A 17067-nucleotide genomic window follows, 5' to 3' on the forward strand; every position below is an offset into this window, starting at 1 on the left:
ATTACCGGAAATCGGCGCAAGTATGTCGTAAACTTAAAGTTTGTACATGATTAAAAAAGTAAAACCTTTTGATGTAAATGTTGATATAAATGATATTTTATGCAAATTCATAAACTTACACATTTTATATCACTGTTTTAAATCTTAAATTAAGCAAATAAACCGTCGATGCGGAAATACTGTTGTGAAGTGATGTTAGTAATTGGATTTATTTATTGGTTAGTATTAAACGTGGCAAGTGGTGAGGGGTAACTTAAAGTTACTACCCACCTGAGTTGTGTCTTGAATAGCCTAGCCGACCGGGGGACGTCTTTACTATTTCAGGTTCTGTTCACAACTGAGGAATAATCAATCAGCTGATCGGAATGCCGAACCCGATCTTAATTACATATACTACATTCCTCCCCATTTTAATAAAATCACACCGTATGGCACAAATCAGAATTTCCGACTTAATGCCAAAATCTTAAAATCAAATGTTGTATATTACACATTTATTTACAACTAAAAATCACTATACACAATTATAAAATCAACACAATCTTCCTAGACATTCCTTAAAGTCCTCTAATAAAATGTCATTTCCCTTGTCGGACAAATGAATTCCATCTCCCCTAAACAGTGATTTATTTTTCCAATAAATTTTATTGTGTACTACTACTTTCCCTCCCTTTTCTTCAACGAATGATCCTACTTCTTTATTAATATAAATTTTCTTCTTTTCTCCCTCCCAGCCATCAATTCTACCCCAAAATCTCCTGGATAAAACTTCCGAAAAAATCAAAATTGTATTTCCAAATTTTTCAGTAAACAAACTTATATCAGTTTTCATTTTCTTGATAAGAGGTAGTGAGCTACAAAAAGAAATATCATTGGATCCCAAGTGAATAACCATGATATCAGGACTATTGTTATCTGTTAGAGAATTAACAGTTTCGACAAGGGAACACCATTTCATTCCTCTAATTCCATGCCAAGTAATTTGAACATTTTTTAGACCAAGATCTGAGGAATTTAGCATTGTTGATCTTTGATGTGCCCAATAAATAAATGAAGAACCCACAATAAGTATTTTCTTGTTTTTCTGAAGATTGTTATTTTTCAAATAAACTGTATGAATTTTATTCATGTCTAAAAGAATGCTCAATATTTTCCAATGGAATATACTTGTGATATTTTGAGCTGGGTAAGGCATTTTTGTTAAAGGGAAATGTTGTTTTGTCTCGTTCAAATAATATAAGATTTGTTCAAGGTCATCCTCTTGCCAGATTGCTCCTTGACAGGACATGAATCGTTCATTAGTGTTGATGAAAGATAGTGTTTTGACCATGTCAAACTTGGCCAAAAAAATAGATATCTCTTCAATCCATCTTTGACCATGAAGGTTAATATCATATCTGCAATCTGTGGAATCATCAAAATGTTCTTTTTCCAAATGTAATCTTAGAAACCTTTCTTGGCCAAACCCTAGTTCACATTTCCAGCAAGATGTTCTAGGATACATAAACCAAGGAATATGTTCTTGAATGACATGTCTTCTTACATGAGTAAATCTTGAACTACATACAGGACACTTTTTTCCCTTTTTACCTAATGTAGAACCTTTTATATGGTCTGGGAGACAATCTTCTTCATAATCTGGTTCAAAGTGACTCTCCTCTAAATCAGACATTTCTAAAAGAATTGTAATTTTTATTTACAATATTATATACTGTAACAACACTAGTTAATATAAAATTTAAGCATGTTTTTTTTTTTTTTTTAAATATAATTATGATAAAAACAAATAATTCATGGAATATGTTATTCACATGCATGCAGAGATATTAATTTAATCCTGTACGAAATCCGCCAAGTATTTGGGTCTCTGTCTTGTTCTTTTTCCTCTTGTTATATCCTGATTTGTTCTATCTGCAGAATTGGAGTCTGAACTAGCACTCTGATGATGCATCAGAATATCCGACGCATCATCCCTAGCATTGAAAAGGTTAATAATATCAGAAACTTTATCTTCAGACTCCAAAGCTGCATTTAGAGATTCCTCACTAGTCTTTGATTCTTTGTCATTCTCATCAAAAATTTTATTTCTGATTCTTTTAACCCAGCCGGGATAATCCAGATCTTGACAAAGTTTGATGCGGTCATGATGTACAACAGTTTCTCTATTTCTCTTATCAATGATCTTAAATAAGACAGGTGATTTGACTTCAGTTACAATGTATGGACCCTTCCAAGGTGATCTTAGTTTTGAACTTTGACCCACTTTTGTAGCTGAATCTATTCTAAGAACAACATCTCCAATATTATATGTATTTTGATACAATTTTGTGTCATAATAGCGTTTTTGTCTATTTTGAGCTTTGCCAATATTATCACGTGCAATTTGATGACATTCTGTTAAGTTTGTTCTTAGGTCCTGTACATACTCAGGAGCTTCTTTCTCTGGATTGTGTAAGTCACATGTACCTAAAATTAAATCTATAGGTTGGGTTGTCTCCCTTCCAAGGAACATAAAATTTGGTGTGAATTCAGTCTGTCTGTTTTCTGTTGCTCTAATGGCACCTGCAATCTGTTGCAAATGAAGATCCCATTCATGTTGTTTGTTCTTAAGATAGCATCGGATTGCTTGTAATACTGAACGATTATATCTTTCCACTTGACCATTAGATTGCGGGTGGTAGGGTGTTGTTCTCGTTTTAGCTATTTGTAACAGATGACACAGTTTTTTCATAAGTACACCATCTACATTCTTTCCTTGATCTGAGTGAATTTCTGTGGGACAACCATACTTAGATATAAAATTATCAACCACAGCTTTTGCTATTGTTTCAGAATTTTGATTTGGTATTGGGACAATTTCTAACCATTTGGTAAATTGATCAATGATCATCAAGATATATTTATTATCATTTTTCGTTACAGGTAAAGGCCCTAGTATATCAATGTGTACACGCTGCAGTGGATACCCTGCATGATACTGACCTAAAGCTGCCTTAGCTTTGATGTTTGGCTTTTTGTTTTTGTTACAAACACTACAATTCTGAACATAAAGTTTTGAATCTTGAGACATGCCATACCAAATTGCGCATTGTTTTAATTTTTCATAAGTTTTGGTTTGACCTAAATGTCCTGCTGTTCTGTTGTCATGACATTGTTTTAAAATTTCAGGTTGCATCTTTTTTGGAACAACAAATAAATATCTTGTATGTATATGGTCTTCCCATAAATAGTACAGTACACCATTTTTTACCTGTAATTGTGATTCACATGCCCACAAATATCTAACACTGGGACTACTAAGAGATAACTCTTTCTGAGATGGTTTTATCCCAGACTCTAACCATGTCTTAATCTTGTAAAGATCATAATCTTTATCTTGTTCTTCAGCTAACTCCTCTGGAATAAACATATCTGACAAACCTAGAGGAATTGCATTCAAATTGTCAACTGATCTTATTGTCAAGGGAACAACATAATCTATGTCATTTTCAAAAGTAGACCATTGTTGTTTTGCTCGCTTACAAAAATGACAACCACCACAAGGTAATTGATTTAACTCTACCCCAGGCTTATAGTCATTACAAAGGTTCAAATCATCTGGAATTCTCGACAGGGCATCAGCATTGCCATGATTTTTACCAGGCCGATGTTGTAAAATAATGTTATATTGAGACAATTCCTCAATCCAGCGTGCAAGTTGACCCTCAATGTTTTTGAAGTTCAAAAGCCAGATTAAACTATTGTGGTCAGTTCTTAAAATGAATGTATTTCCTAACAAAAAATGTCTGAATTGTCTTGTAAAGGTAATTATTGCTAGGAGTTCTTTTCTGGTGGTACAATATTTTCTCTGGGCTGGTGTCAACACTTTACTTGCAAAACATACAATTTGTTCTTTACCATTCTGAATTTGACATAATTCAGCACCAACTGAATTATCTGAGGCATCTGTATCTAAAACAAAAGTATCTTTTGAATTTGGATATGCTAATGTCAATGCCTCAATGATGCATTGTTTAATGATATCAAATGCAATCTGATTCTCATCTGACCATGTAAATTTTGACTTTTTAGATGTTTTCACTAGTTGATACAGGGTATGTGTAATTTCAGCATAACCTTTTACATGATTTCTATGGTAGTTTGCAAATCCAAGAAAAGACTCTAATTGTTTTGTATCTTTTGGTATTGGCCACTTCTTAATTATTTCAATACTTTCAGGATTGACTGATATACCATTTTGACTGACTAACTTCCCTAGAAATTTTATCTCTGTCTGATAAAGTTCACATTTCTGAGCTTTTAATTTCAAATTGAACTTTTCAAATCTAGAAATGACAGAAGACAGATTCCTAGTATGAGAAAGCATGTCCCTACCTAGAATAATGACATCATCTAAGTAAGCTAAGCACTCTTTCCATGTTAGACCTCTTAAAACTTCTTGAATAACTCTACTGAAAGTAGCTGGACTATTGCATAGTCCAAATGGTAATCTAACATGTTCATATAAGCCATATTTGGTGGTAAATGCAGTTTTGTGTCTATCTCTTTCATCGACTAAAACTTGCCAATAACCAGAAGCCATATCCAGTGAACTGAAAAAGGTATTTCCCCCTAGTGTATCTATACAATCTTGTATATTTGGAATGGGGAATGCATCTTTTGTTGTTACTTTATTGAGGGCCCTGTAATCAATACAAAATCTCATTTTCCCATCTTTTTTTCTCACTAATACAGGGGGAGATGCCCATTCTGAAATTGAGGGTTGAATAATGTCTTTTTCAAGCATTTGATCGATGTAACTCTTTTCTTCATTTTCAAAACCCATTGGTGTTCTACGAAGCTTTTGTTTGATAGGTCTTCCTTCGTCAGTGTTAATTTTATGTGTTATCTCCCCATTAAATAGCCCTAAATCAAAATCGTCTTTCGCAAAAACATGTTGGAATCTATTTAACAAAGAGAAAACTTCATGATGATCTTTCTTATCTAGATTTGTAATTGATCTCTCATATAAATCTTGCATGTGCATAGGTAACTGAGATGTTAAATTGTCTGAGGATGGGTTTTTAGCAGATGTATCTACCTCAATTTTATTGAGAGAAAATTCTTCTTCATCTTCCATAGAGATTAACTCATCTATTTCCATACCAAAACCTACATTCTTACCTTTTTTTAATGTTATGAATCTATCTGTAGGGTTTCGAAAAGAAATTTTTGTTTGTCCCGCACTAATTACAGAATTTGGTGGTAATAACCCATCTGAAATATTTTTGTCTGTCTCAACACAAAGCAAATCGTTGAAGGGTTTGTCAATCTGAACGGGTATAAAATTAACTGATTGTGGTGGTATAACAGTTCTTTTCTGCAATGAAACTCTATATATCTCAACATCATTCTTTGAACCCTCTGTTTTGATTTTGGTAATAGGTATTAATGCTTTATCTACTGTCAGAGTAAAGTTTTCCAAATTGATGATGCAATTGTGAGCTCTCAAAAAATCTAAACCAAGTAATAAAGAATCTGCTATTTCTCCCACTACAACATCCCATCTTTGTTCTGTAGGCCCTATTCTTAACTTGACCTGTTCTGCTATTTTGCCATTAATGATGTTATTTTTTCCTGCTCCTTTTAGTATGATATCTTTCTGAAGTAGGGGCTTTGGTTTTAAACTCTCAAAAAGTTCATAATTCATGACAGTTACTTGGGCAGCAGTATCTATAACAGCATTGATTGTTTTGTTGTTTACAATACAGGGAACATAGAGAGTGTTTTTCAATTTGTTTTTGTTCCTGTAAAGTTCTTTTTCTATGGTTTTAAATTTTACTTTAGGAGGAGGCCTATCTGATGTATCTGAGTAGGTTGAAGAATGGCCTACATCTCCAACCGATTGAAGTTTAAAGGCTTTGTCTGAGGTGACGGTGACCTATTCTTAGACTGAAATGGTAAACTACTACTTTTACTGATAGGGCATTCTCTCGCAAAGTGCCCTTCTTGGTCACACTTAAAACAAGCTTGTTTTCTAGGACTGTTAGAAGGAGATCTAAACATTCTTGTATTTTCTCTACTGTTTGATCTAGACCTGTTTGTTCTAAGAATTTGAAGAATATCGTGAATATTGTTTTTCATTTCCCGATTATCTTCTTCAATTCTTTTGACCCTTGATTCTAATTTGGAGAGTCTTGTCTGATCTGTGAATTGATTTGATGCTTGTTTTGTATCGTAAACAGCCCTAACTTTGCTTATGTTTTCATCATCATCCTCACTCTCACTTTCAGAACTCTCAAACTTCACCCTTCTTGTCTCAGACTTTCTCACACCTAGTATTAGTTTTTGGTTTGTGACTGCAGTTTTCATGTATTGTGTTGCCATATCTAGTGTAAGTGGGTTCTTGTCCATGGCCATGAGGGCAGCTTGTTTGTTGTAACAACCTCTCAAGAACGCATCTATGGCCACGGTTTGGCGGCAGTCTTCTGGTGTGTCTGGGTATCCATCAGTGGTCATCTCTAGAACTTTGTCTGCAAACTCTTCAACTGTCTCCTCAGAACCTTGTTTGACATCTTGCAGTTGTCGTCTGATAATGTGGGGAAGGTCTTTTTTCCCAAACCGTTCATCAAGCTTTGCACTCAGCTTTTTGAAACTTTTCTGGTCTGAAATTGGTCTAGAGCTGAAATATTTCAAAGCTTTGTCTCTGAGGCATTCACTCAATTTGTCCAGCTTTTGTTCTTCGGACCATTTATACCGGGATGAAATGTGGTTGAACTGTGTGAAGAAAGGTTTCCAGTCATTTTTTCCGTCAAATGTTGACATCTTTGGTGGACTAGGACCCTTTGACTGAAGCGTATCTGCAAATCCAGTTGGGTTTGTTGATGATTTCCAATACACCCCATGTGGTGCCAGCTTGTCGACTTCCCTGTTGATCTTTTCATCTTCGAGTTGTTTTAGCTTATTTTCTAACTGTTGCATTTTGTTTATCCACTTACTGTCTTGGTCAACTAGTCTTTGTTTCATGAGTGCAAGTTCATCGTCCTTAACAGTCATTGTTTTACTAATTGTCTTTTCATAATGAGATTTTGTGTTTTCTAATTCTGTTTGAAATTTTTGTTGTAATTTATTCAGTCGTTCTTCATGTTCTAATGTCAAAGTCTTTTCTAAAGAATCTAATTGTTTTTGTCTAGCAGTAATGTCTTTTTCAGATTGTGCAATTTGAATGTCCCTTCTTTCTATGTCTTTTGCTTGTCTGAGAATTTCTGCTTGTAACTTAGATACTTGACTTGACAGATCTTCAACATTCAAGTGTGTTTTTTCTTGTTGTTTCACTCTCTCTCTGAAAACTATCACACCCTCACTCACAAGGGGATCCCAGATTGTGTTTGGAACTGTTGACATTGTTTTTAGGTCTTCCAATGACAAAGAGCCCCTCTCATCTCTCAACTTAACAATAGCCCCAGCCCTTTTTTCTCCAATGTTTGGAATTGATTTTAATTCTGCCAAATTGGCATTGTTTATGTCTACAGGGTTTGAACTACTCGCCATCTTAATTGATTAATGATCACCAATAAAGACAGAAGAAATAGACGTATTGTTGACTTCTCTATCAGAAAATCCGACAGAAAAATCTCGAGTGAATTTTGTTTTTAAATTTGTTATCAGAAAATCCGACAACAAAATATGTAATTTGTAAGAAGAAGATACGAAATGAAAGAAAACCCCAAATGACATAAATCAAAACAAATATTTTAATTGATAACACCTTACGAATTCACAAAGAAAAAATATTTGGCGCGAAATCCAAATACACAAATTACACTTCACCGATCGAATAATCCTGCCGACAACGCCAATGTTGTGAAGTGATGTTAGTAATTGGATTTATTTATTGGTTAGTATTAAACGTGGCAAGTGGTGAGGGGTAACTTAAAGTTACTACCCACCTGAGTTGTGTCTTGAATAGCCTAGCCGACCGGGGGACGTCTTTACTATTTCAGGTTCTGTTCACAACTGAGGAATAATCAATCAGCTGATCGGAATGCCGAACCCGATCTTAATTACATATACTACAATACGACAGCTCATCGCCAGACGACAGTTCGCGTTGCGCAATGAACTTGTTTTTGTCAGGTTCACATATCCTTAACGGTATAACGCTCTTTCTCGTCGTCGCCAATGTTGTTGATTGACTGAAATGGTTGTCACGTGACCAGTTTAAGGTTGGGTTATTCAAATGTTTCGTATTTTCTGACGATACTTACGAAAATTAGAATAAAGCAGTATTTTTTTTTCATTTCTGGCCTCTATCTTAAGCGCTTGACATAGACAGCGTAATTTATGTGAAAGTCATATCTTATAAGGTCAAGATCTAGTAAATGATTCCAGAGTGTCTTTTTGGTGCTAGAACCATTATGACGTCATAATTGATTTGAAAAAGAATGTCTGGGGTCCACCGCCATAAAACATTCTTAAGTCTGGGTCCGCCGCCATAAAACATTCTTAGGTCTGAGAATGTTCTCAAGTCTGAGAATATTCTCAACTCCTCAATTCTCAGAGTGAGACTCAGCCGCCGCCATAAAAAAAGTTGAGCAAAATAAAAATTCTCAAATTCTGTTTTATTTTCAAATTCAAATTATTCTACTTTTTTGTAGTCTTAAGAATTTTTTCAAGCAAACAAAATGGCTGCCATTGTTAGACGTCGGCGACGCAGAAGGCAAAATGCGATTCCACTGAGGCGACCTCGTGTTTTTCGAGACCTGAGTGATCCTCTGGAAAGTCTTGATGAGGAAGAAATATTTTAAAGATACAGATTTTCCACAGAAAACATTCTGTTTATCGTGGATGGAGTGAGCGACATCCTACTTTCAGACACTGCCAGGAATCGGCCCATTCCCCGCTTTTTCAAGTGCTCCTTTTCCTACGATTCGTGGCCACCGGGGCACACCTGCAACTTGTTGGGGACAGTTTGAATGTGTCAAAATTCTCTGCAGGAAAAGTGGTAAAATAGTTTGCAAGGGCACTTTTTTCATATGAGAAATTCGTTCCTGCTTGAAACCCCTAATAGATAGTACATGCATGATCTCAATTTTGCAACATTGACGTTCGTTTTCTTTTGTGAATTGTATGATTTGATTTTGGAGAGTGATCAATTATACTCTATTTCTAAGCGTTTCCAATTATTATGGAAATGAAATATTTACACTAAAGAGACACTACAACTAGTTTTGTGCAATTACCATTAAATGACAGTTTTTCAATAACTTGCATTAATTTTAAAATAATTCATCATACAATTTGAAAAATTCGCAATTTACCGTTAAATTAATCATTTTAGACGGTCCAGACAGTAAACATTACTAGCCCAACCTTTTTTTTAACAGCTTAGCGCATCGAATGTAAACATTTCAGCGTAACTTTTTTTTTGGGGGGGGGGCTGTGGTTTAAAAGATTACGAATTTCTACAGATTTTACATGTGGTGTAAACAAAAATTAAAAGATATACATTTTGAATTCCGGAAAAATCTTTAACACGCAATTGCGAGCTTATTATTGCAGAAAAATGTGTCAATCTGTTAGTACATGCACGACTTCTTTTCTTTTATCTAACTGTGTTTAAACAGGGATTAACCAACATAAAGATAATTAGCTTTATTTTCTCTTTGAGGCTAATTATAAAAATGATATACCGGTAGATAATGTAATACCCATGTAATTCACTTTTAAAAGAAAACGTGTACATTCTGTCAATATTTTTTCACACTTTTTTTGCGGGCTATACTTTTATCAGCTTGTAAAACGCACTGACTTCCCAGCTTACTTCGACAGCGCTGGCCAGACATGCAGAAGTAATCAAGCCTCACTGCATGTGGCCTGGGAGCTCTACCTATGCACTCACTAACTGTGGGGATTTTCTGCGTTAAAGGGTGAAATCTGAATTCTAATTTATTTGTTTATAATCCTTATAGTAGGTTTTGTATGCATGCAAAAAGCGCTTTTCCAATTAACGTTAAAATTAACGAAAGTAATCGGAAAAATTAAGTAGAGCAAAACTAAACGAAATGATGCCATACTACGATCACGATTGACAATACTTAACTGGGGAAAATTCAAGCTTCAGATAGCAGTGGTTCAACTTGTTGAATAATCATTATTTACGAGAGAAATTATGTTTTTAACTACCATAGGTATAGTTCTACTTATTTTGTATTTTATAATTGCAAATAAGATATTTATTTCTATAATGAAATTGAAATTATTATCCTAAACGAATAGTCCGTCGAATCCACCAAGTACTTTATCGACGTCACCCACAAGCTGACCGGTAGCAATAGAAAAGCTTCAGTAAGGTGGTGGACAAGCTTTGGTAGATCCATGCCTGGGGTTGTATCGATCAAAATATATACTATAAAACAATATTGAATGATTAAATAGTGAGTGAATACATTTTCTGTGAACCTATTTTTTAGAAAAAAAAACATATTTAGAAGTAAACATTTGACAAATGTTGAAATAGTAAAATAAGTGAATTCGTTTTTTTTAGTGGGCAATTTTAGTTTGATACTCCTCTGGTGCGAGAATGGGATAGAACTTTCCAGAACGGCGTGACCAATAACGCAGATTGACTAATTCACGACAAGTTGCTGTCCTTTATAAAAGGACTACAATACGTGGACCATTTGCATGTGTTTCCAACGAAAACGTGAAAGCCTTAAGATTATCAGAGATTCCACCGACTCTAGCCCTCTGCTTTTAACCACTAAGTTTGTACGTTGCATTACGTATAAATACATGTATATGTATAGCCCTGACTTTGTATCTCAGAATCTATAGGGTTCATACTTCTAAAATAATTATGATCTATCTATGAAATCAATGAAGTTTGCATGTATAGTATCAGGCATGCGGTGAATTCTAGTATTTGCGCACACATTACGCTTCGCACTACTTTGTTAACTATATGCAGTGACAGCTTTGTGTAAATTAAAAATTTCATATTTTGATGCATTTTTCTTGAGATTTAAACTTTTATACAGTGACATAATTATTCAACCATACTTAAATGCTTAAAAAAAGTAAAGTTAAGCTATTTGTGTATTCGGAAAACAACAAAACATAGCAAATAATGCTATTTGATGCATGTTGTAGTTTTGGCGATAACTTATTGTGTTGTACTTTCATGTTACATACTGAAATCTGATTGGCTAAGACGCAGTTCATAATCCGTTCTATTACCCTCAGCGTTAGCAACGTACTTAGCAACGGGTAACATTAAAAATTGTTACATGCGCGAAAATTATGCGCGTACGGTTCGCTGTAGAATTCACGTTATTCCTATACAAAAAGCAGTAAAATTTTCTAAAAAATTAAGACATTCAGTATAACAAAATAAATGGTGCCTGTTTGGGAGGATAGCAGTTGAAATTGACACCCGTCGAAAACCATTGTCAACCTCCGCTTTGTGTCGGTTGACAATGGTTTTCTCGGGGTGTCAATTTTAACTGTTACCCTCCCAAACAGGCACTATTTATATATCATAATACTGATAGTTCATGTCGCATGCCAATCATTTCCTTAGAAGGAATACTTTGTTTCTGTACTGTTTACCGACAACATTACAATTACAGCGCCTTTGAACTCATGCACACATATGGCATGGAATCACGATCCTGATTCAAATAAACGTGTGCTAGCCTGGTTCTCTGGGCTACCTATTACGCACAAGAACCAGTCTAGCTCATGCGCATGCTGAATTTTTCCCATAGCATCCGGTTTAACCTCGCTTATATATTTTCTGCGTGGACCTCAAGTCCACGCAAAAAGTGCTGAACGAGTTCATAATGCATCGTAGGCAAATACCTTGGATCGGACTTCGATTAATACCAAACATTAATAAAAAAGATGGAACAATTTAATGTGCTTTTTGTGTTGATGGAAAGAACTTTCTAGTAAGGGGTGTCAGGAAATGGGTTGACTAATTGATGGATGACGGAAAATGTAAGGAAGTTTAATGTGGTTCCCCTTTCTCCAGATGTTTGTTTCAAAACAGTATTATATCTGAAATTCTTAGTTGGGTCAGAATTAAAAGTCAGATTCAAAATTGTCCTATAGAACCAAATTTAGACAGCCACGTACATGTATATATCACAATTTCAGTTTAAAATGTTCATCCCTGTCCGCTTCTATAAATATATAACAATGCAGTTGGTTTTTCATTTCAATTTTAAAGAATAAGTTAACAAAAAAATCAGATAAAGTATTTACAAAAGTAAAAAAAAAACCATATGGTTACATATTTAACATTATATCATATCAATGTGTAAAGTGTTAATTCCTGCGCTTGCGAGGGATATCATCTAGTAATATCTAAATTGAAGACAAGTTGCTGTCCTTTGAAAAAGGACTGCAATACGTGGACCATAGGCATGTGTTTCCAACGAAAACGTGAAAGCCTTAAGATTATCAGAGATTCCACCAACTCTAGCGGCCTACTTTTAACCACTAAATTCGTACGTTGTATTACGTATATGTATAGCCCTGACTTTTTATATCAGAGTTTAATAGGTTCATACTTCTAAAATAAATATGATCTATATTAATGAAGATTGCATGTATAGTAGCAGGCATTCGGCAAATTCTACTATTTGCGCACACATTACGCTTCGCACTACTTTGTTAACTATATGCAGTGACAGCTTTGTGTAAATTAATTTCCTATTTTGATCTATTTTTCTTGAGATTTAAACTTTTATACAGTGACAATTATTCAGTCATCGTTTATATACAGTCAGATAATTATTCAATGATACTTACATGAAATGCTTAAACATTTTTAATCGGGAAGTACTCGAGCCTAGCCTTCTTGTTAAAAGTAAATTGAAGCAACATGTGTATTCGGAAAACATCAAAACATTGCAAATTATGCTATTTGATGCCTATTTTAGTTTCAGCATAACATTAACTTATTTCATAATACTGAAAGTTCGTATCACATGCCGTTCATTTCTTTAAACGGAATACTTTGTTTCTGTACTGTTTACCGACAACTTTACAATTACAGCGCCCTTGAACTTATGTGTGCATATGGCATGGTATCCCGATCCTGATTCAGATTAACGTGTGCTAGCCTGGTTTTCTGAGCTACCTACGCACAGGAACAAGAATAGCTCATGCGCAGGTTGAATTTTCCCCATAGCATCCGGTTTAACCTCGCTTATATATATTTTGCATGGACCTCAAGGTCCACGCAAAAATCTGTTCTTATAAAAAGTATTGTTCTTTTGTTTAATTCTACATTTAGATACTTGAGAAGAGAGAGGGTTTACTCGCTAAAGGAAAAGATCGGCCCTTTTATAATGTCCATGATTTCCCTATTCTCAAAAACTTTCTCATCATATTTTCTTGGGCATAATTCAGCCTCTCAATCGAAGAAGAAAAAGGAAACCTATAGAGGTATCTTTAATACATTTATAAAAACTTTGAATAGTGATAAAATTGGTTTGAGAATGTTGGGAACCTATCCTTCTTTCTGCTTATATTATTCCTGATAAATCAATAAATAACTGATCTCGTTAGTACATTTAAATATCACTTATAAAGAATATATGCATCACGAAGATTTATCATTCTTTATACATATAACTTTATGAGCGACTTTTACAGTGCAAAAAATAGCACACCGTCTCCTTTAAATAGTAACTATATAATAGATCAATATATCTGTGTCAGAGACGCCACACCATCGTGGCGTTCTGTATCCATTATCAAATAAATGCACATAAATGTTTTGAATACTTTGATAAAATTGTGCGTTTGCCACAGTTAAATCATTAAATTGTTCGCAATTCTTTTATTAACGTTTGTAGGGTGTGTGTGTCTGTAATACTATTTGAAAGCACTAATATTAATTTGAATTTTAAAATCATTCTTACTACTGTTAGACTTTTAGCAGAGATTTGAAATACATGGGTATGATAAACGATGATGTCTCAACGGCAATTGTAAAATTTATGTTCCCAAAGTGTGGATTTCAGATGTTAAGACAGAGTTTTATTTGTCAAACAGTGATTTTGTTTGAACTAAGTCATGTTTTTAACTTTTGGATATTTAGCATTTAAACTAATGGCGCTCTTTGTTTAGAATGAACAAAAAATCAAACTGAAATTCATCATTATGTGTTTGGAGAGTTTTTACCTCTTGGGGATTCGAATGGAAGGGATGGAATATAGGCTTTTCTTCGTTCGATTACTTTCAAATGCAATCCTACTTTTGTATTCGCAAGGTCACACATTTTTTTCACGTAATGTTTGATTTTTACAAAATGTTTGATTATATGAATTATCTTACATTTACAAGTCAAATTCTTTGTGTTCACGGTGTAATTGAAAATTATAAATAATAAATTTTTATTAACACAACGCGCTTCTATGCACGTGATGTATACCAGTACACGTGTATACAGACCCCATCTCCTTGTTTATATTTTTGATCTTTCCAACTCTTAAGACTACGTATTCCACAACTAATTTTTTACTTTCATACCTTTATTTCGGGACGATGTTTTGATACACAAATATCTATATACATCTCTGATATACACAAGATATCTTCTAAAATGTACCTTATGCAAATCCAATTTTATCCTCTGATTTCCTGTCTAGCCATTTTACGAAGGTAAATGACGCATGTATATACTGATTTATCATCTGAAGGATATGCCCTAATTATGTTTCACGAGCGTTCAAATACATTTTACGAGCGCCCCAAAGCTAGAAACTGACTATTATCAATATCATGCGAAGGCGATGATCAGAAACAAATTACTATAGCATTTGTTATTCTTCTGTTTCGTGTATGTTTTTATGGAGCACGACTCATTAGTTTTCAAATGATTGTTTACCTACTCAGAAAGGGGGAAGGGAGGGGGTGGCAAATTGTGGGAGCGGGTTGGCAAGCTTGTTTCATATATATTTCACACTACATGTACTGGTTTACACCTTTGTACATGTATCCGTTTTCAGTATTATAAGGTTTTTTCGAGTCATTCTTCTTGGCGGTCCCACTTGACAAGAGCAAAATCAAATATGAAGTTTAATTTTGTAGATCTCTATTAAAATACCGTAAGTTAAAAATGTACAAATTATAAATAAGAAAAGTTAATAACATGAGAAAAAAAAACAAGATTTAAGAAACAACAATAAAATCAAACTCACATAAGATACCACAACAAAACCGAGCTTAATGTCACTTTAAATGATTTCGATTGTTAACATTGATGGTCGAAAATGTAACGAACAATAACTAAATTGGAATTTTTTTTCATGCTTCAGAAAAAAATTAAGTAAATCATTTAAGGTACTTGTCTGACACCACATTAACAGGTCGAGACTACTATATTTTGTGACTTCGACATAAATTTGCATACTAAATTAGCCATCTGTTTACTTTTTTCGACAAACCAATCAGGTGAATGAGCTGTAAGGCATTATGGGCTACTACAAGTTTCAGTGTATACAAAGCGTACTGAAAATATATGCTATTTTAATTGTCTTTTGGAAACTTATTTTGAATGATTTTTCACAATTTATGAAATTAATATTGACAATTATTTCTGAACTTCAATTTCTATGCTCACATTTAAAAAATATTGCATATGAGGACTTATATGAACCTATCTGAATACGCCATTGTCAATGTTCAAAAGCGAGGTACGTCCTATTGAATCAGAAGCAGTGAATACCGTTTTTTCACGTGATACCAATAGTTGGGACTACATTAGTACAGTGCGCGTTAATATTTTCTTTAGGGACATTCATCAGAATGCTTAACGAACAAACTACTATATGCTGCATAGTTTGTGCTTCTGCGTTTTCTACTACCGTGGCTATTCACGTATGTTAAAGATGTAAGTTACCTGTATTTATTTCTAGTGCACATTAATAAAGTCACCAATACACAATTGTGCAGTTTCTTACCAAAATCTGTTTGTACTTGTATGCGTATGTTTGTCAGTCGTTTGATACTGATCATTTTTGAAGCTACAATTGATCAACTAAAACAACGGTATTTTTCTATGTGAGCATGGAACAAAGCTAATGGTACGTAATATTTCCTTTTTTTTCTTTCTAAAGTAAAAATCAAGATGTACAAACAATCCGGTAAGCAATTAAATATTGTAAATAAAACAGACAAAAACCACGTGCGTTTGTTGAATCGTAAACACGTTGTAGACCGTGTTGCATTGCAACTTATTCACTGGATTGGAGAATCTGACGAAAATACTGTCACGTGTTAAATAATGCTATCAATATAAGGTAGTGTACCCGACCTAATTAAGGCTTACTCTTTTTTACACACTACGTCATAAGATAGCAATTTAAATATTTCATTTACCTGTTTAAATAAATCGATTTGTTTGAATAACATAGCTTGATAATTAAAGTATCGGGCTTTTTATATATTTATATATATTCTGAATATTTTTCGCCTATTTGAATTAAAAAATACGATTTTTCTTAAGATTTACCATCCGATTTTCTAATTCAAATTGCTTTCTACTTAAATCGTAACTTGTGACCATCTTAGTCGAACATGGAAAGCAATGCGAATGTGTTCGGAATGTTTTTTTTATCGTTCCTAAGTATGTAATAAATCCAGAGGTGCTGGAAGTAAAGTTCATAAGACTTCCCCGAGAAGTTTATGAAATTTCTAGCGGAAGTATAGGTGTTCGGATAATATTCTCGGAATGTTCGGAATGTTTTCTTTATCGTTGCTAAGTATGTAATAAATCTAGAGGTGCTCGAAGTCACAAGACTTTCCCGAGAAGTTTATGAAATTTCTAGTGAAAGTATAGGTGTTTGGATAATATTCTCAAAATACGCAAGTTCTGGTCGTTTTTCATAACAAATCTTTTTTTGTTGATTTAAAAACACGAAAATATATATTAAGATATATGTCTGATTTCATCATCTAGCGGTTATTTAAACTAAACGATGATATTAAGAACAGAGTAATCGTTCGTGTTCAACCACTCTACAACTGCTTAAAAATATAAACATTGGGTTGCTTAATAAAATCAAAGCCATG

General features: G+C 34.0%; 1 protein-coding gene across 1 annotated transcript; it reads right to left on the reverse strand.

The window, feature by feature from the left end:
* Window positions 1-1831: 1831 nt before the first annotated feature.
* Window positions 1832-7530, reverse strand: LOC117686776 (CAP-Gly domain-containing linker protein 1). Its single transcript, XM_066072676.1, has 3 exons — window positions 6261-7530; window positions 3251-3420; window positions 1832-2182 (listed from the first exon to the last, which is right to left on the reverse strand). The coding sequence occupies exons 1-3, from the start codon at window positions 7528-7530 to the stop codon at window positions 1832-1834; spliced, it is 1791 nt and encodes a 596-aa protein (XP_065928748.1).
* Window positions 7531-17067: the final 9537 nt, after the last annotated feature.

This window comes from Magallana gigas, chromosome 10 (assembly GCF_963853765.1).
Source record: "Magallana gigas chromosome 10, xbMagGiga1.1, whole genome shotgun sequence".
In the NCBI taxonomy this organism is placed as follows: Eukaryota; Metazoa; Mollusca; class Bivalvia; order Ostreida; family Ostreidae; genus Magallana; species Magallana gigas.

Excerpts from the sequence above, each read along its gene's own strand:
- LOC117686776 (XM_066072676.1), bottom strand. The coding sequence starts at position 7,530 with ATGGCGAGTAGTTCAAACCCTGTAGACATAAACAATGCCAATTTGGCA. Across the intron at positions 3,421-6,260 it reads TGAGAGTTCTGAAAGTGAGA|GTTTGTCAGATATGTTTATT; the intron begins GTGAGGATGATG and ends CAATTCCTCTAG. Across the intron at positions 2,183-3,250 it reads CATGTGAATCACAATTACAG|ATCATTGATAAGAGAAATAG; the intron begins GTAAAAAATGGT and ends GTCTTATTTAAG.